The following is an 18367-nucleotide window of genomic DNA, read 5'->3' as shown; positions in this document are numbered from 1 at the left end:
ACTGTAATCACTTTTTAAACTGTTACTGTAACAACTTGGTCAACTAAGTATCTACCACTTTTTATCTTATCCTAAACAAATTAAGCAATAATCATTGCAAAAATGTTTTTCTCAAAGCTGAAACACTTGTCTTCGGATTAAAGTTTCTTTATAAAAAGTACTTAATATCCTGAGAATAGAAAGAAAATTTAGCTAAGCATATCTAATAAGAACCAAAACACAATATATGTGCTGATAAAACATTAATGGAGATTCCATTAAAATGAGAAATAAGACAGAGATGCCACTGTGGCTACTGCTTCTGCTTCTAGTTAATTTGATTATACGAACTAATACATATAGGATATGTGAGAATGATAGGAAAATATCACTGTTGCATAAAACATGATTATCTGTCTCAAAAGAAAACAAGGGAATTCATAAAACACAAATTTTTAAAAGTAAGCCCAGTAAAACACTTCCAAAAAAATGATTGAAAGCAAGATGGCCAAATAGAAGCCCCCAGCACTCATCTCCCCTACAAAGACAGCAGAAACAGTAATATTTTCTAATGAAAATAATATTTTCTAATGAAAATAACGGAAGGAGAGCACTGGAGTACATGAAAGAAGTAACAGAAACCTTGTAGATCAAAGAAGCCCAGGATAGCCACATAGAGAACAGAAGGAAACATCTTGCCGCTGTCTCTCCATCACCTAGTTGGAATCCACTTAGAACCAAGGGGAAATTCTTCCTATAGGGAAAAGGTAAGCAAGTGGACCCCATCATCCCCCATCACCACCTTGAATACCTACAGTCCTCACAGTAGGAACTACTGCAATCCTCACAAGCACTAAGCCCAGCTGAGGGAGCTGCCTGGGATGCACACAGCTGCACCCCACCCCCTGACCCAGAGAAGGCATCGACACTGTATCCATCCCACTCATACCTCCCGACATGGCCCGAACTACTATCATACTACACCGTCTTGGAACCATAAATATTGCTTGGGGACAAATAATCAAGATACCATTCCATTGGTCAGGCTTTGTCACCTCTGAACCACTCTCACCTCGTGGCTCATCACCCTTGGGCCAAGCTTATACTACATGCTAACATATGGGGACAAGTTGCCATGAAGCCATTCCATCTGCTCTTCTCAGCTACTGCTGTGCCATGCCCCTCAGGGGCTAAGCTGAAGCAGTGTGCTACCTCACAGAGAAATGGTACTTTAGCTGCCCAAAGCAGTCACACTCTTCCTGTGCTTGAGCTGAAATGGAGCCCTAACTCATGGGGAATTGGTTCTTTGGCCAAGTCAAGCATCTGTGCATCCCAGAACTGAACTGACATGGTACCCCACATCCCAGGGAAACAGAGCATTGACTGAGCTGAGACACAATCCCATATAGGCCAAACAACTGTAGTACCCTGCTGCTCTGGAACTAGAATAACACCCTAGAGTCTGAGCTGCTGACACAACCTCCTACCTAGGGAATGGAATCATCACTGAGCTGTCCCCTGTCCCCCAGGGCTCAAGTGATAGCTTGCTCTGCCATTCTGGGTTTATTGCTGCCACTGAACCTGAAAATACTGCTGTATCCCACCATCTTAGATCCAGAGTCACCACTATGTGATGCTGCATCTTCTGGTGACTGAGTAGCCATAGTGCCCTGTTGGATCTCATTTGCAAATTCCAGCTGTACTCTGCTGCATGTGCTCAAATCTCCAGAGAATCCTCTTTTCCCTGGAGCCAGGGCAGTTCTATAACCTGTCCTTCAGGGACAGAATTACAGCTAAAACTTGTCCCCCAGGGCCTGAGCTGCTGGGGGTTCTCAGAGTCACAGACCCTAGCTTTGTAGGCAATCCACATCCCACACTGACTCAGAAACTGAACATATGCCCTGAGACCCAGGTGGCACAATAGGTTCTCTGGACCCTGAGAACAGGACCTCAGCACCACAACCACTCTGAGCACTTGCAGCCTAGAACCCATAACTTCTGAAGCTGATTGTGGGCTGTATCATATTCAACATGAAGAGGGATCCCCTTTGTATGTTGAAGAGGTGTCCCCCTTGGACCCCAAGAAGGAACCAAGACTGTCTATTGTAAGGAAAAATGAGGAGAGAAGAATCCCAAAAGCTCTTGCCACCAAGGGTCTTAACAACCTACACTTCCATAGCCATTTCCATAGACTCCTACAGCCTAGGCCTCTGAGGCATCCAGATTTTGAGTGCAAATGAAGGAGTTGATAGTATGGCATAGATGCTATACTATCTCATCCACTCAGAAACAGTCAACATACCCTTTCCTTCTGGTACTCTAAGGTCCATATGAAGGTGAAAATCTTTTTCTATGAAAGCCAATCTAAAATTTGGAGAGGTGATTTTTCTACTGAATGTGCAGACATCCACACAGTGGCACAAACCACATGAAAAAGCAAAGAAGTATACACCCCCAAAGGAACACAATAATTCTCCGGTAGCTTTCTCAAAGTAAAGAAAATTTACAAATTCCCCCCAAAAAACTCAAAATAATAATCCTAAGAAAACTCAACAAGATAAAAGAGAATACAAAAAGGCAATTAAAAAAAATCAGAAAAAAACAGTTCATGCTTTAAATGAGAAATTTAACAAAGAGATAAATATCATAAAAGAGAACCAAACACAAATCTTGAAGTTGAAGAATTCAATGAATGTAATATAAAATATAATCAAGAGCTTCATCAATAGACTAGATCTAGCAGAAGAAAGTACATGTGAACTTAAAGACAGGTCTTTTGAAATTACCAAGTGACAGGAGAAGAAGAAAGAATAATAAAAAACAATAAAAATAGCATATGAGACTCCTGGGACACAATTAAGTAAATTAAATATTCACATTATCAGAGTTCTAGAAAGAAGAGAGATGAAGATAAGGTCAAAAAGCTTATTTAGTGAAATAACTGCTGAAAAAAACCCAAGTATTGGAAGAAATATAAACATCCAGATCCATGGAGCTCAAATATTCTCAAACAGATTCAACCCAAAAAGGTCCTCTCTGAGGCACATTATTATTAAAATAACAAAAGTCAAAGACAAAGAGAATTTTACAAGTGGCAAGAGAAAAGTGTCAAGTGACATAGCAGAAAATCATGTAGACTATCAGCATATTTCTCAGCAGAAATCTTACAGGCCAGGAGACAATGAGATGTTTTATTCAAAGTGTGAGAAAACAAAACAGAATCAAAAACTGTCAACCAAGAATACTATGCCCATTGTATCTGTCCTTCAGAAATGAAGAAAAAATGAAAAAAAAGTTTCTCAAATGAATGGCCTAACATTATGCCTCAAGGATCTAGGAAAGCAAGAACAAACTAAATCAAAAGTTAGCAAAAGGAATAAAATGGTGAAGAATAGAAAATAAATAAATAAATAATAGAAAACCTATACAAAAATAGCTATAAAACTAATGGTTATTTTTTAAAAATACACAAAAATTAACAAAAACTTAGTTAAATTACCTAAGAAACAAAGAGAGAAGATTCAAATATGTAAAATCAGAAGTAAAATTGGATGTATTACAACAGACTCCTCAGAAACAAAAAGGATGTTGGACTATTAGAAAAATTATATGCCAATAAGTTTGATAGCCTCAAAAAATGGATAAATTCCTAGAAAATTACAACCTAACAGGATTGAATCAAAAAGAAATATAAAGCCTGAAGAGACCAATAACAAAAGAATAAATTAAAGCTGTAATTAAAAGCCTCCCCACCTTCCCCCCCAAAAATGCCCAGGACCAGATGGCTTTACGTTTGAATTCTACAAAGCTTTCAAAGAAGCATTAATACCAATAGTTTTAAAACTCTTCCAAACAGTAGAATACTTCCTAACATATTTTACAAGGCCAGCATGACTATCATATATGAGCCAAAGATACCACAAGAAAATAAAACTACAGGCCAATATCTCTTATGCATATTAATGCAAAATTCCTAAAAAAAATTAGCAAATCAAATTCAACAGCACATAAAATAAATTATGCATCATGATAAAGTGGAATTTATTCCTGGTATGCAAAGCTGGTTTACCAAATTCAAATCAACAAATGTGTTACATCATATTAATAGAATAAAAGGCAAAAACAACATGATCATATCAATTGATTCAGCAAAAGCATTCAACAAATTTCAACATCATTTATTGATAAAAAACTTCTAAGAATTTAGGTATATAAGGAAAGTTCCTTCACATAATAAAGGCCATTTATGAAAAACCCATAGCTAACATCATAGCTAATGGGGAGAAACTGAGACTTTTTCTTTAAGATCTGGCACAAGGCAAATATGCACACTCTAGCTCCTTCTTTTCAACATAGTACTGGTAGTGCTGTCAAGAACAATTAGACAAATAAAAATAAATAAAAAGTATCCAAACCAGAAAAGAAGAAGTAAAATTTTCTCTATTTGCAGCATACATAATCCTATATGTAGAAAATGCCAAAGATTCCATTGAAAAACTGTTAGCTTTAATTAATGAGTTCAGTAAAATTGCAGAATATAAAATCAATATAAAAAATCCATGGCATTTTTATACACAGAGAATTGCCTACCCAAAAAAAAAATCAAGAAAAGAATCCCATTTATGATAATATTAAATAATAAAATACTTAGGAATAAATTTAACCAGGAGGTGAAAGATTGTCCACTGAAAACTATAGAACATTGATGAAAGAAATTGTATTAGTCCATTCTCGTGCTGCTAATAAAGACATACCTGAGACATGGTAATTTATAAAGGAAAAAGGTTTAATTGACTCACAGTTAAGCATGGCTGAGAGGGGCCTCAGGAAACTTACAATCATGGCAGAAGGTAAAGCAAGCACATCCTTCTTCACATGATGGCAGCAAGGAGAAGTGCTGAGCAAAAAGGGGGAAATGCCCCTTATAAAACCATCATATCTTGTGAAAACTCACTCACTATCATGAGAACAGCATGTGGGTAACTGTCCCCATAATTAAACTACCTGCCACTGCCCACCGGGTCCCTCCCACAACACATGGGGATTATGGGATCTACAATTTAAGATGAGATTTGGGTGGGGACACAGCCAAACGATATCAGAAATTAAAGAAAAAGCAAATAAATAAAATATATTCCATGGTCATGGATTAAAACAATTAATGTTGTTAAAAAGTCCATACTACATAAAGCAATATATAGATTTAATGCAGTTCCTATTAATATCCCAATGGCATTCTTCACAGAAATAGAAAAACTAATGCTAAAATTGGACCCAAAAAAACCCCCTAAATTGTCAAAGCAATCCTGAGGTAGAGGAGTGGGGAAACAAATTTGGAAGCATCACATTTCTTGATTTAAAATCATATTACAATGCTATAGTAATCAAAGTAGCATGGTTCCAACATAAAAGCAGACACATAGATGAGGGGAACAAAATATAGAGCTCAAAAATAAATTCAAACATATATGGTCAATTAATTTGTGACTAGGGCACCAAAAAGACACAATGGTGAAAAGTTAATCCTTCCATAAATCATTTTAAGAAAACCATGTCTTCATTTGCAAAAGCATGAAATTAGACCTTTATCTTACACCATACACATAAATCAACTCAAAAATGTATAAAAGGTGGTCGGGCACGGTGGCTCACACCTGAAATCCCAGCACTTTGGGAGGCCGAGGTGGGCGGATCATGAGGTCAGGAAATCGAGACCATCCTGGCTAACATGGTGAAACCCTGTCTCCACTAAAAACACAAAAAATTAGCCAGGCGTGGTGGCAGGCGCCTGTAGTCCCAGCTACTCAGGAGGCTGAGGCAGGAGAATGGCATGAACCTGGGAGGCGGAGCTTGCAGTGAGCAGAGCTTGAGCCATTGCACTCCAGTTTGGGCAACAGAGCGAGACTCTGTCTCAAAAAAAAAATGTATAAAAAATATAAATGTAAGACCTGAAACCATAAAAATCCTAGAAGAAAACATAGGTGAAGAGTTCTTTGACATTTGCCTTGCAATAATTTATTGGATATCACATCAAAAGCTCGGGCATCCAAAGCAAAAATAAATAAACTGGACTACATCAAACTAAAAAGCTCCTGCACAGCAAAATAAACAGTCAAGAAAATAAAAAGGCAACCTATAATTTGGAAAAATATTAGATAAGGAGTTAATATCCAAGAGTTATAAAAAATTCATGCAACTCAATAGCAAGAAAACATATAACCTGATTTAAAAATAGGCAAAAGACTTGTATAAAAATTTCTCCAAAGATATCACAAAAATGGCCAAGAGGTAATATGAAAAGATGCTCAATATCACTAATCATCAGGGAAATTCAAATTAAAACCACTATGAGATACGACTTTGCACCTGTTAAATTAGCTATTATTAAAAAGAATTGGTAGGCCCAGGCAGGTGGATCACAAGGTCAAGAGATTGAGACCATCATGGCCAACATTGTGAAACCCCGTCTCTACTAAAAATACAAAAATTACCTGGATGTGGTGGTGCATGCCATAGCCCCAGCTACTCGGGAGGCTGAGGCAGGAGAATTGCTTGAACCCGGGAGGCGGAGCTTACAGTGAGCCGAGATCGCACCACTGCACTCCATCCTGGCAACAGAGTGAGACTCCATCTCAAAATAAATAAAGAAAAGAAAAGAAAAGAAAAAAGAAATAAGGGGTTCTGGAGAGAGTGTAGAGGAAAGGGAACCCGAGTATGCTGTTGGTGGGAATGTAGATTGATGCAGTCATTATGGAAAACAGTATGGCAGTTCCTAAAGAACCTACTAATAGAACGTCTATGTAATACAACAATCCCTCCCCTGTGTATATACCCAAGGGAAATAAAATCAACACCTCATAAACATACCTGCACTCTCATGTCCACTGTAGCATTATTCACAATAGCCGAGCTATAGAAACAACCGAGGTGTCCATCAATGGACTAATAGATAAAGAAATAGTAGTAAAAATGCAATGGAATATTATTCAGCCTTAAAAAAGGAAGAGACACTGCCATTTATTAAAGTATAGATGAACCTAGAGGACATTATGCTAAGTAAAATAAATCACATGCCAGACACAGAAATAAAATATTACATGCCGGCACTTTAGGTTACATGCAACCTAAAAATAAAGGTCAAATATATACAGAGAGAGTAGAGCAATGGTTATCAGGGTGAAGAGAGAAAATAAGGGAAGTAGATGAAAGGATATAAAATAGCAAATACATGGGATAAAGGAGTAGAAAGATTGGATGTACAGCATGAGGACTATAGCTAATAACAGTGTATTGTATTCAGGAGTTTTGCTAAATTAGTAAATTATAGCTGTTCTTGCCAAGGGGCAGGGGAAGACAATGTGTAACTATGTGAGATGATGGATATGTTAATTTGTTCCACTATAATGACTGTTTTACTATATCTTATAACAACATGCTGCATATCTTAAATATACACAATAAAATTTATTTAAGAAGAAATAAATTCCCAAGTGAGAGGAAAAAGAATTGAGTACAATTTCAACAACAGCAACAAAATTATATGTCTTTACTAGTCACATGCACAAGCTATCATGACTAGAAAATCTAATGGATATACATAATAAAAATGTAGTGAAATATTTTAAAAAATCATTTACAGTGATAGCAAAATGTCTAAATTTCCCCTAGATTAATCTGATAAGAATGTGTAAAATCTGAGTGGAGGAAAAAATACAACTTTCCTATAAATATAAAACAAATTAAGAATGCTTTTTCATGGATGATAAGCATCAATCTTAATTCTTAATTATCTGTAATTGTTCATTCTCCTCCAAATCAGCTAATAAATTTAAATAATTGTTAATCAAATTCAAATTTTTAAATTGTACTTGATAAACTGATTCTAAACTAGTTTTTGTTTGATTGATTTCTTGCTTCTTTTTTCCTTGAAACCAATTTCTTACATAAAAGTATTATTATTAATATTTTTGTTTTTGAGATGGATTCTTGCTCTGTCACCCAGACTGGACTGCAATGGTACTATCTTGGCTCATTGCAATCTCAGCCTCCTGGGTGCAAGCAATTCTCCTACCTCAGCCTCCTGAGTAGCTGCAATTACGGGCACCCACCACCATACCTGGCTAATTTTTTTATATTTTTAGTAGAGAGGGGGTTTCACTATGTTGGCCAGGCTGGTCTCAAACCCCTGACCTCAGGTGATCTGCTTGCCTCAGACTCCCAAAGTGCTGGGATTACAGGCATGAACCACCATTTCTGGCTGAGAAGCGTTATTGAAATTTTGGTAAAGGTAATTATTTGTTGGGTTGGACTTTTTCATTTATTGTAATATGTTAACATCTCTGGCCCTCACTTATTAAAGCTAATGATATACCCTCAGTCATTGTGACACTGTAAAACACTTCACACCTTCCAAAAATTCCCTAGTGATATGAATTGACATAAGATTGAGAATTAGTGGTCTGGAAAATATGACATCATAATAAAAATCCAGACAAGTAAAACACTGTAGCATACACACAGTAATAGACAGATAGGTCAGTAAAATAGAATAAAGAGTGTATTAGTCCATTTTCACACTGGTAATAAAGACATACCCAAGACTGGGAAATTTACAAAGAAAGAGGTTTCATTGACTTACAGTTCCACATGGCTGGGGAGGCATAAAAATCATGGTGGAAGGTAAAAGGCACGTCTCACATGGCAGCAGAAAAGAGAAGAGAGAGAGCTTGTTCAGGGAAATTCCCATTTTTAAAACCATCAGATCTTGTGAGACTTACTCACTATCATGAAAACAGCACTTGAAAGACCTGCCCCCTTGATTCAATTACCTCCCACTGGGTCTGTCCTACAACACAAGGAAATTTAAGATGAGATTTGAGTGGGGAGAAGCCAAACCATATCATTCCACTCAAGCCCCTCCCATATCTCATGTCCCCACATTTCAAAACCACTCATGTCTTTTTAACATTCCCTGAAGTCTTAACTCATTTCAGCATTAACTCAAAAGTTCTCAGTCCAAAGTATCTTCCAAGACAAGGCAACTCCCTTCTGCCTATGAGCATGTAAAATCAAAAGCAAGTTAGTTATTTCCTAAATCCAATGGGGATAAAGGCATTGGGTAAACACAGCATTTCCAAATGGAAGAAGCTGGCCAAAACGAAAGGGGCTACAGGCCCCATGCAAGTCTGCAATACAGCAGGGCAGTTAAATCTTAAAGCCCCAAAATGATCTCCTTTGACTCCATGTCTCATATCCAGGTCATGCTGATGCAAGAGGTGGGTTCTCATGGTCTTGGGCAGCCCTGCCACTGTGGTGTTGCAGAGTACAGCCTCTCTCCTGGCTGCTTTCTGCTTTACCAGTCTGGCATTGAGTGTCTGCAGCTTTTTTAGGCGCATGGTGCAGGTTGTCAGTGGATCTACCATTATAGGGTCTGGAGGTTGGTGACCCTCTTCTCACAGCTCCACTAGGTGGTGCCTCAGTAGGGACTGTATGTGGGGGCTCCAACCCCACATTTCCCTTCTGCACTGCCCTAGCATAGGTTCTCCATGAGGGCTCCATCTCTGCAGCAGACATCTGCCTGGACATCCAGGTATTTCCATACATCCACTGCAATCTAGGCAGAGGTTCTCAAACCTCAATTGTTGACTTCTGTGTGCTCCCAGGCTCAATATCACATGGAAACTGCTAAGGCTTAAGGCTTGCACCCTGTGAAGCCATGGCCTGAGCTCTACATTGGCCCCTTTTGGTCATAGTTGGAGCCGCTGGGTTGCAGGGTACCAAGTCCCTAGGCTACATACAGCAAAGGACCCTAAGCCTGGTCCATGAAACCACTTTTTCTTCCTAGGCCTCCAATCCTATGATGGGAGGGGCTGCTGTGAAGACTTCTGACATGCCCTGGAGACAATTTCCCCTTTCTCTTTGGGATTAATATTCATTTCCTTGTTACTTATGTAAATTTCTGCAGCCAGCTTGAATTTATCCTTAGAAAATGAGATTTTGTTTTCTATTACATTGCCAGGCTGCAAATTTTCTGAACTTTTATGCTCTGCTTCCCTTGTAAAACTGAATGCCTTTAACAGCACACATGTCTCATCTTGAATGCTTTGCTACTTAGAAATTTCTTCTGCCAGATACCCTAAATTATCTCTCAATTTCAAAGTTCCACAGATCTCTAGGGCAGGGGCAAAATGCCTCCAGTCTCTTTGCTAAAACATAACAAGAGTCACCTTTGCTCCAGTTCCCAACAAGTTCTTCATTTCCATCTGAGACTACCTTATCTTGGACTTCATTGTCCATATTGCTACTAGCATTTTGGGAAGTCATTCAACAAGTCTCTAGGAAGTTCCAAACCTTCCCACATTTTCCTGTCTTCTTTTGAGCCCTTCAATCTATTCCATCCTCTGCCTGTTACACTGTTCCAAAGTCGTTTCCACATTTTTGGTTATATTTTCAGCAGTACCCCACTCTACTGGCATCAATTTACTGTATTAGTCAATTTTCACGCAGCTGATAAAGACATACCCAAGAATGGGTAATTTACAAAGTAAGAGATTTAGTGGATTTACAGTTCCACATGGCTGGGGAGGCCTCACAATCATGGTGAAGGTGAAAGGCACATCTCACGTGACAGCGGACAAGAGAAGAGAGTTTGTGCAGGAAAACTCCCATTTTTAAAACCATCAGATCTCATGCAACTTATTCATTATCACAAGAACAGCACTGAAAAGACTTGCCCCCATGATTCAGTTACCTCCCACCAGATCCTTCCCCCAACATATGGATATTTAAGATGAGATTTGGGTGGGGACACAGCCAAACCATATCGGAGAGTGTGAAATAAATCTATGCATATATGTATAAATTTTGCTAGCAGTAAACATTATTTTTCTGAACATTGAGAGAAAGATTGATTTTGTATAAAATGGAGTCAAAGACAAAAATCATGTTAGAGACTTACCTCATCCAGTATACACACACACGCACATACAAACAAGTTATGCAGATTGATTAAAACATTAAATATAAATACACACATAAACGTCTGGGGGAAACTATAGAAGAGTACTTATAGAAACTTTATATAAGCAATATCTTCTGTAGGAAGAAAAAAATAGAAAACAATGATAAACTTGTCTACAAAAATATTTAAGATCTTATACTGGTAGACATCATTTAAAATGTTAAAAGCAAAGTGGCCTGCAGAGTAACAAGAAAAAAATCAGCGAATGATTAATATCCATAATATAAACTGTTCTTATAAAAAGTAAGAAATAAAAGTCAATTTAAAAAATAGTAATAAATAAGCCAACGAAGAAAGCATGAAATCAGTTTGACAATTTATTCTTTACTTTTAACTTTTATTTTAGAATCAGGGAGTACATGTGCAGATTTATTACAAATGTATTTTGTGTGATGCTGAGGTTTGGAGTACAAATGATTTCGTTACCCAGGTAGTGAGCACAGTACCCAAAAGTTAGTTTATTTCCACCCTTAATCCCCTCCTAACCCTTGTATTCCTCAGTGTCTATTGTAACCATTCTTACGACCATTTATAAGTGAGAACATGTGGTATTTGCTTTTCTGTTTCTGTGTTTGTTCACTTAGGAAAATGGTTTCCAGCTGCATCCATGTTGCTGCAAAGAACATGATTTCATCATTTTTAATGGCTGCATAGTATTCCATAATGTATATGTATCACATTTTTAAAAACATTCCAATCTGCCATTGGTGGGCACCTGGGTTGATTCCATGTCTTTTCTATTGTAAATAGTGACAAACATATGGGTGCATGTGTCTTTTTGGTAGAATGATTTACTTGCCTTTGGGTATGCACCTGGTAACAAGATTGCTGGATCAAATGGTAATTCAACTCTCAATTCTTTGAGAAATCATCAAACTGCCAATGAAAAAATGCTAATCACCACTAATCATCAGAGAAATGCAAATCAAAACCACACTGAGATACCATCTCACACCAGTCAGAATGGCTTTTGTTAAAAAGTCAAAAAAAAAACAGATGGTGGTGAGGCTGCTGAGAAAATGGAACACTTATACACTGTTGGTGGGAATGTGAATTAGTTTGACAATTTTTGAAACAAACATACAGACACACACACACACATATCCTCTAGGAACATTGCTTGAGAGCAGATGCAAATAAATACATTTGTTAATTTGTAATGACATCATTACAGTATTGAGACTTCCAACACAGCGTATCATTTTGCTGAAAAAAAAAAAATTTCCAGACAAATCTGCAATTTTCTTCAATTGAAGACTGTTTCTGATTATTCAAAATGTCCCTTCAGTATCAGAAAAGAAAAGCATAAAACAGAAAGAAAGACAGAAGGAGAGAGAGTAAAAAGTAGAGAAGGGAAGGGAAGGGAAGACTAGAAAAGGGAAGGGGCAGGGCAAAGGCAAGGCAAAGGGAGGAAGCGGGAGGGAAGAAAAGAGGGGGGGAGGGAAGGAAGGAAGGAAGAAGGTAAGTAAGAAAAAGAAAAAAGAAAGTGAGAAAGAAGGAAGGGAGAAGGAAGGAAGGAAAGAAGGAAGGAAGGAAATAAAGATGGGAGAGAACAAAAGGGAGTAAACCTAGTTATCTTTTGATGAAATCTATGAGTTTCAAGGCCTAAAACAAAACCTAATGTTGGGAGACAAGGAATAATTTTTCAAGAAAGTTATTATCAGAAAGGAATAAAAATTGAGTTTCTATTCTCTAGAGCATTAATTTGTAGAAGAAAAAATTACACCTAAATGTTTGTACAGCATTCTTGGAATTAGAAATCCTATAACCACCTTGTTTTTCTAATATGAAAAAAAGAGAGAAAAAATACCTTTTGGAAATGCAAAGCTCTGAATGTATACTATCTCCACATTTCTCCCTCTTTACTCTCCCATGTGAATTCAAAAGTATAGCTTAGATGACCAGAAGAAAAATCAAAATGATTTAAAAGTTTAATAATACTGTTTTGAGAATTAAAAAGGATGGTAATCAGATAACTAAGTCAAAATAATTGTAAATATATACTAGTTATACATTTTTAATTCTAAAAATAAAACCATAATGTAAACAATAATAACTAACTGTAATAAACTGGGTTTATAAACTAAATATGTTGAGTGATGGTTGGGGAGAAAGTTGAAACTTACCAATTAATTCTTTTAAATAGAAGACCTCAATAGATATAATTTGATTTATCAGGCAGAGCCCTGCATGTAGTGCACAGCAGAGAAGAGGAACTCTATAAAGGAAACTGAGAAGGGGCAGGCAGACAGGAGGAGAGGATGACATCCTGCAAGCCAAGAGATGGGTGAGGTTTCCAACAAGGGTTTGGCAGTGCCTAAAAGGTGAGAGATCAAATAAGAAAACTAAGTGAAAATTATATACTTGTTAATTATTAGTGACCTTACAAAAGTAGAAGCAGATTAATAGATTGTAGTATCTGGGGAGAAAAAGAAAATAGATAGCACTTCCAAAAACTTTAATTTTAAGGAGGAAGAGAAAGAGTGTGCTAAATAAAAGGAACTTGAGTTTGAGAGCTTTTGTTTGCTTCTTTCTTTGCTTTAAAAATGAAACAGAATTTTCTACCTTCGTGTAAAACAATACCAAGACCAGACTGTATCTAAGTAAAACAGTATTGATGACAAGGAACTTAGCCACTTCTTCCTGTGAGATATGACTCTGAATCATCTAAAATAATTTATCTATTAAGACTAATACTTTACCCAAAACTTGCTTTAATGTTTGACTTGCTTTGCTCACCAATCCAGTCATAACCTTTGCCCAATTCCAACCCAGTTTTCTACTTTTGAAATCCACTGCAAAAACATTCAGCCTAGGCCCTAGAACTCTATAAATACATACTTTACCTATCCTCATTCAGACACTGTGAAGATTCTGCCAAGGTAGTGTTCTTTCTTGCTGTTAGTACTTACTGTCTAATAAGCTTAGCTTGACCTAAACAACAAGTTTTTGGAGGTTGTAAGAAGTAGTAGATGACAATTTGTTAAAGCTAAGAGTTGTTTGAATATGTCTAAATCTTGGTAGGAAAATTTGGTAGATTCAAAATCATGGTAGACACAATCAGAAGAGTAACCCACACAGGTGGGAAGGAATGGGAGAGGCATGCAGAAGTAAAGTTGTAGATTTAACCTCAGTTAGGAGAAGAGGCTTCTATACCACTGTACCAAGAGAGGAGGAGTGAAATGAAGGCAAATATAAGTAATCAGATATGCCTGGCTGGGATAGGGAAAGGGAGAGTCAAGGAGCTAGCAGGTGTTTTGGTGTCTAGGTCACATAACTGCCTCTGTGATCCAAAGTCAAGACACTGCAGCTACCACACCCATGAAACTAATGACCCAACAGTGGAAGAGCTCCTGCCAACACTCACTCCTACCAGAGGCTGTTTTTCTATCAACACTGCCCCAATCAGATGGCACTGACTTTCCTTGTTTTTTCCTTCTATATTAGCATAAATCAAATTCACATCCAGAATGTTAATTACAAGTGAGTCTTGGGAGTGTGTTGTTTGCTTTCCAAATTCGCCAAATAGAAGGAAAGTGAAATAAAATGGGGAAAAAAGGTCCAAACCAAGTATTAAGCACAGTTGATCCCTTAATGCAAACTCATCCTTGCTTCTATGGTATGAATCCACATTAGTAGTGTACTAAAATTTATTCAGGCATTTGTATCAGTAACCACACATGAGACTGATCTATAATTATCTTTTATTGTTCTCTGTTAGATTTGCACATCAGTGTTATGATGCTTTCAACATAATATGAAAGTATTCAATTTTCTTCTATGCTCTGGAATATATTAGATAACTTTAGATTATCCATGTATTAAATGTGTCATAAGATTCATCCACAGACTTAATTGGGCCTAGTGCTATTTTACAAGGTAGTGCTTTACAATTTCATGAATTCGTTTTATTACCAATGGTCAGTAAAATTTTATAACCACTCTGAGCTCAAACATAGTAAATTACATTTTTAAAATCAATTTTATTCAGTTTTACAGTATATTTTACTAGATTTAAACAGCTGTATTATTTCCTCATTGAGCGTTTAAATATTCTATGTTCTCTTTTCTAAAATAATCGCCATATTTGTTTTATTCCCAGTCATTTGTAGTTGGTTTCCATGCTAAGCTGTCAGCCCCTTCGCCTTAGTTTCTCTATTCATTTCTTATTTGGATGGGCTACATCCACTAATGGTTTCTTCAACAGTGGTTAGTAGACACAATATTGTCTGAATACTTGCATGTTCAAAATTGTTTGTTTTCCTTATATAGAAGGGCAGTTTGGCTGGGTATAGAGCTCTTCAGACACATTTTCTTCATTTTATTTTCCAAAGTCATTTCAGGCATTGATCCACAGGTTCCAGGCATTAATAATGACTAATAAGAGGCTTGGGAGCCAAGCTGATATTTTTTTTTTGCATAAGCGCCATGAGAACATGGTCTTTTATCTGTCCTGTTCACCATTCTTTCCACAACTGGCAAAATGCCTAAAACAGAGTAAGCAGTCAATAAATATTTGCTGACTAATAGAGTAAGGGAATGGATCTTTTTGCTTGAATGTCTGAAGAACTTTATTTTTATAGTCCAGTAAGTTCACTAGGCTATATCTCTAGTTGAGCTTTTCCGAAGACATGGTGTTTCTTTTACTGCAGGGAGGGGTACTTACTATTATTGTGGCTCTCCTTTTTCTTCCTTTCCTAGTTATGGTATCCGTGACAATCTTTTGAACTCTTATTCACTTCCACTTTATTTTACTTTTTATCAAACATGTCCCCCAGGTGCCTTACTTTGCTTTTATCAGTGGTCTTTGTCCTTTTTTGCCTTCTTCAACTGAGGCCTTACTTCTTTAACAGTTTTATTTTTCTCCTTTTTTCCAAGCTTAACAGATCATACGTCATCTACTTGCATTAACTTGCAAGTTTTATCTGACACCTTATTATGTTTGTATTATAAGAAAAAAAGAAAACGGGTAAGTGGAGGCAGGTGGTTAGTTTGGGGTTATCTGTAGCTATCTGAGTTTATTAGTTTGGGACATTAATTCTGAAAACACTATAAAAGCCCAAGTACAAATCTTTAAAATACAAATTCTGTTTCACTGGGCATTCTGTGTTACTAAAATATTCACTACTGTCTTATTGCTTCTGTTTCTACTTTTTAAAAAAACAATGGGAAATCTTCAGAGAATAATTTGGGACTATGCGGTGTTTGCAAAATGGTTGTCTTTAGTAGCATGTTATACTTTTATAAATTTATTAGCATTTCATCTGCATATGCACCATATATAGTTAATATTTATAGGTGTGATAAAAATACATATCCAAATGAGGCATGTTATATCAGTATATACTCAAAAAAAATAAGGAAAAAAACATTTCTTTGAGTGTACTATACTTCTGTGTGCATGGCATTGGCTCTAAAATGTTTTTCACTTTTATACAAAGAGGCTCCGTTTTTGTTAATTTTCCCCAACATATTCATATTTTTCCTGTTCTTTCTATAATGAGTTTTAAACCAAGTGATAAGTATTAACAAGCGATAAGTATTAACAAGCATTTTTTTTTAACTTTTCTAGGATGAATTTCCTGGATATAATAGGATTCCACATAGCACCAAGTTAATTTTTACTTTATTTTTTATAGGAGGTTCATCCATGTTAGTCAGTATTCCAGAACTCATTTTAGAGATCTACATCAGTGTATGCAACAGCTTAGTCAATATCTTCACTTAAATGTCTCAACAGCGGGTCCACTGCGCTTTACAGATTCAATCAAACAATGCAAAAACCAATTCAAATGCAATTTAAAAACCAAACTTATAGTTTCTTTTCCTTAAGCTTTGTCCTTTTTCAAATTTTTAAAAAATCTCAATAAATGGTACCACCGCACACCCAGTTGCACAATCTAGGAACTTAAATGCTGTCCTTAGCAATTTCTCCTTGCCACATAACTCATACTCATTTCAGTTTACCCTTCTTCCCTTCATGACTGATCTCTGTGTTCTGACTTTTTAACCTCGCATATTTCACTATCTTCATTTGCACGAAAACCAACCCTATTTGAGCCACAATCATCTACCATATTACTACTGATGCTCTCTATTTGGACATTGCAATGTCCTAGTTCCGATCTCCCTTCTTACCCATCCCTCCTACATTTCATTCTCCACATGGCAACAAGAGAGAAACAAAATTTAACATAAATTGGATTACAGCAGTCTCTGGTTAATGACATGCACTGACTTTCTTTTGCTCTCAATTTAAAGAATAAAGGCTTTTTATTTTCTTTATAAACTATGTATGATACATCATTACCCACCTCTCTGTCTGCATCCTCTCATTTGCCCTACTATGTTATAAGCTTTCAAGTTGTCACCATGGGACATATGAAGTTTCTTATTTGTCAGGATACAGTGATTCTTCTGTCTGGCTCCCTCTAGACTGTAAACTCCCTAATGGAATGTCTGTCTTCTGCATATCATTATGTACTCAACACCTAGAACAAGGCCAGGGTGCAGTTCATACCAAATTAAGACAGGTTGAATGAATAATGAATATGAGTGCATCTTCTCAACCAATAAAGTAGTGATTAATTTGTTCCATCAAAATTTTAATCAAAGCCCATTTTATTTTCATAGGAATTTAATTGAAATATTGGAAAACAATTAAATAATGTAATTGTTCAGCTTTTACCTGCATTTGTCATACAAATCGTTTAAACATTTTTTTGAGTAAACTTTTTGCAAGATTAAAAAACTGTTATTTCTGATCAACATGTATTGAATTCCAAGTATTCTAACTCCTGACTGCTCTGTACTCAATGATATCCCTAAACATAGACTTAATATTTAACACTAAAAATTTAAAGTATCTCTTTAATATCCAAAATTATTATTTCTTTAAAGAAGCTATTGTTGAGACACAGAGCTATAAAGCTGGGATATTGTTACCATTGGGATTATAATACTGAAGTGTGTGTGAAATTTTGACAAAGGTGATATTTCATGCTGAACCACAAACTATGTTACTAGGTCCCACTTGAAGGCAGCATCTTGTATAATATTTGCAGGTCAGCTTTCTGGGTTTGGTTTGCACACTATGACTCAGGCTTATGGATAAAAATGACTTTCCAATGTGGGAGAGCATAACAGAAAACATTTTTTATTAATATGCTCTAACAAATTGAATTAACTGAATCTCATGCCTCATCTCTCTTTTTCTAATCAATTTTAGATTTATTTCTTTGCAGAATATTAGAATGTGTTTTCTCAAGGTCATGCATAGATCTTGATGAAGAACTCGGACTTTAGGGTCAGAGAGAACTTGGTATAAATCCTGATAATATCATTTAACAGGTTTGTGAGTTCAGGAAG

General features: G+C 36.5%; 1 protein-coding gene and 1 long non-coding RNA gene across 9 annotated transcripts in view; both read right to left on the bottom strand.

Annotated features, from left to right (window-relative positions):
* The window catches only part of LOC129054388 (protein fantom-like), a 73361-nt gene extending 60397 nt beyond the window's left edge, over window positions 1–12964 (bottom strand). For 4 of the 8 annotated variants that reach the window (XR_008519079.2, XR_008519084.2, XM_054546063.2 and 1 more), the window contains exon 1: window positions 6471–7496. Coding sequence is in view for 3 of the 8 variants with exons in the window: in XM_054546063.2 (XP_054402038.1) it covers window positions 6471–6610 (140 nt within the window). In the remaining 5 variants the exon portion in view is untranslated. Of the gene's footprint in view, window positions 1–4815; window positions 5112–6470; window positions 7497–8617 lie in introns of those variants that run through there. The other 4 variants (XM_054546065.2, XR_008519080.1, XR_008519082.2 and 1 more) reach the window with 4 other exon arrangements.
* A 358-nt stretch (window positions 12965–13322) lies between these two features.
* Window positions 13323–18367, bottom strand: part of LOC129054385 (uncharacterized) — an 83213-nt gene continuing 78168 nt past the window's right edge. The window contains exon 8 of the long non-coding RNA XR_008519067.2: window positions 13323–15486. This is a non-coding gene — a long non-coding RNA (uncharacterized LOC129054385). The remainder of the gene's footprint in view (window positions 15487–18367) is intronic.

This window comes from Pongo abelii, chromosome 5 (genome assembly GCF_028885655.2).
Source record: "Pongo abelii isolate AG06213 chromosome 5, NHGRI_mPonAbe1-v2.0_pri, whole genome shotgun sequence".
NCBI classification, from domain to species: Eukaryota; Metazoa; Chordata; class Mammalia; order Primates; family Hominidae; genus Pongo; species Pongo abelii.
This window is presented reverse-complemented; position numbering and strand designations above follow the sequence as displayed.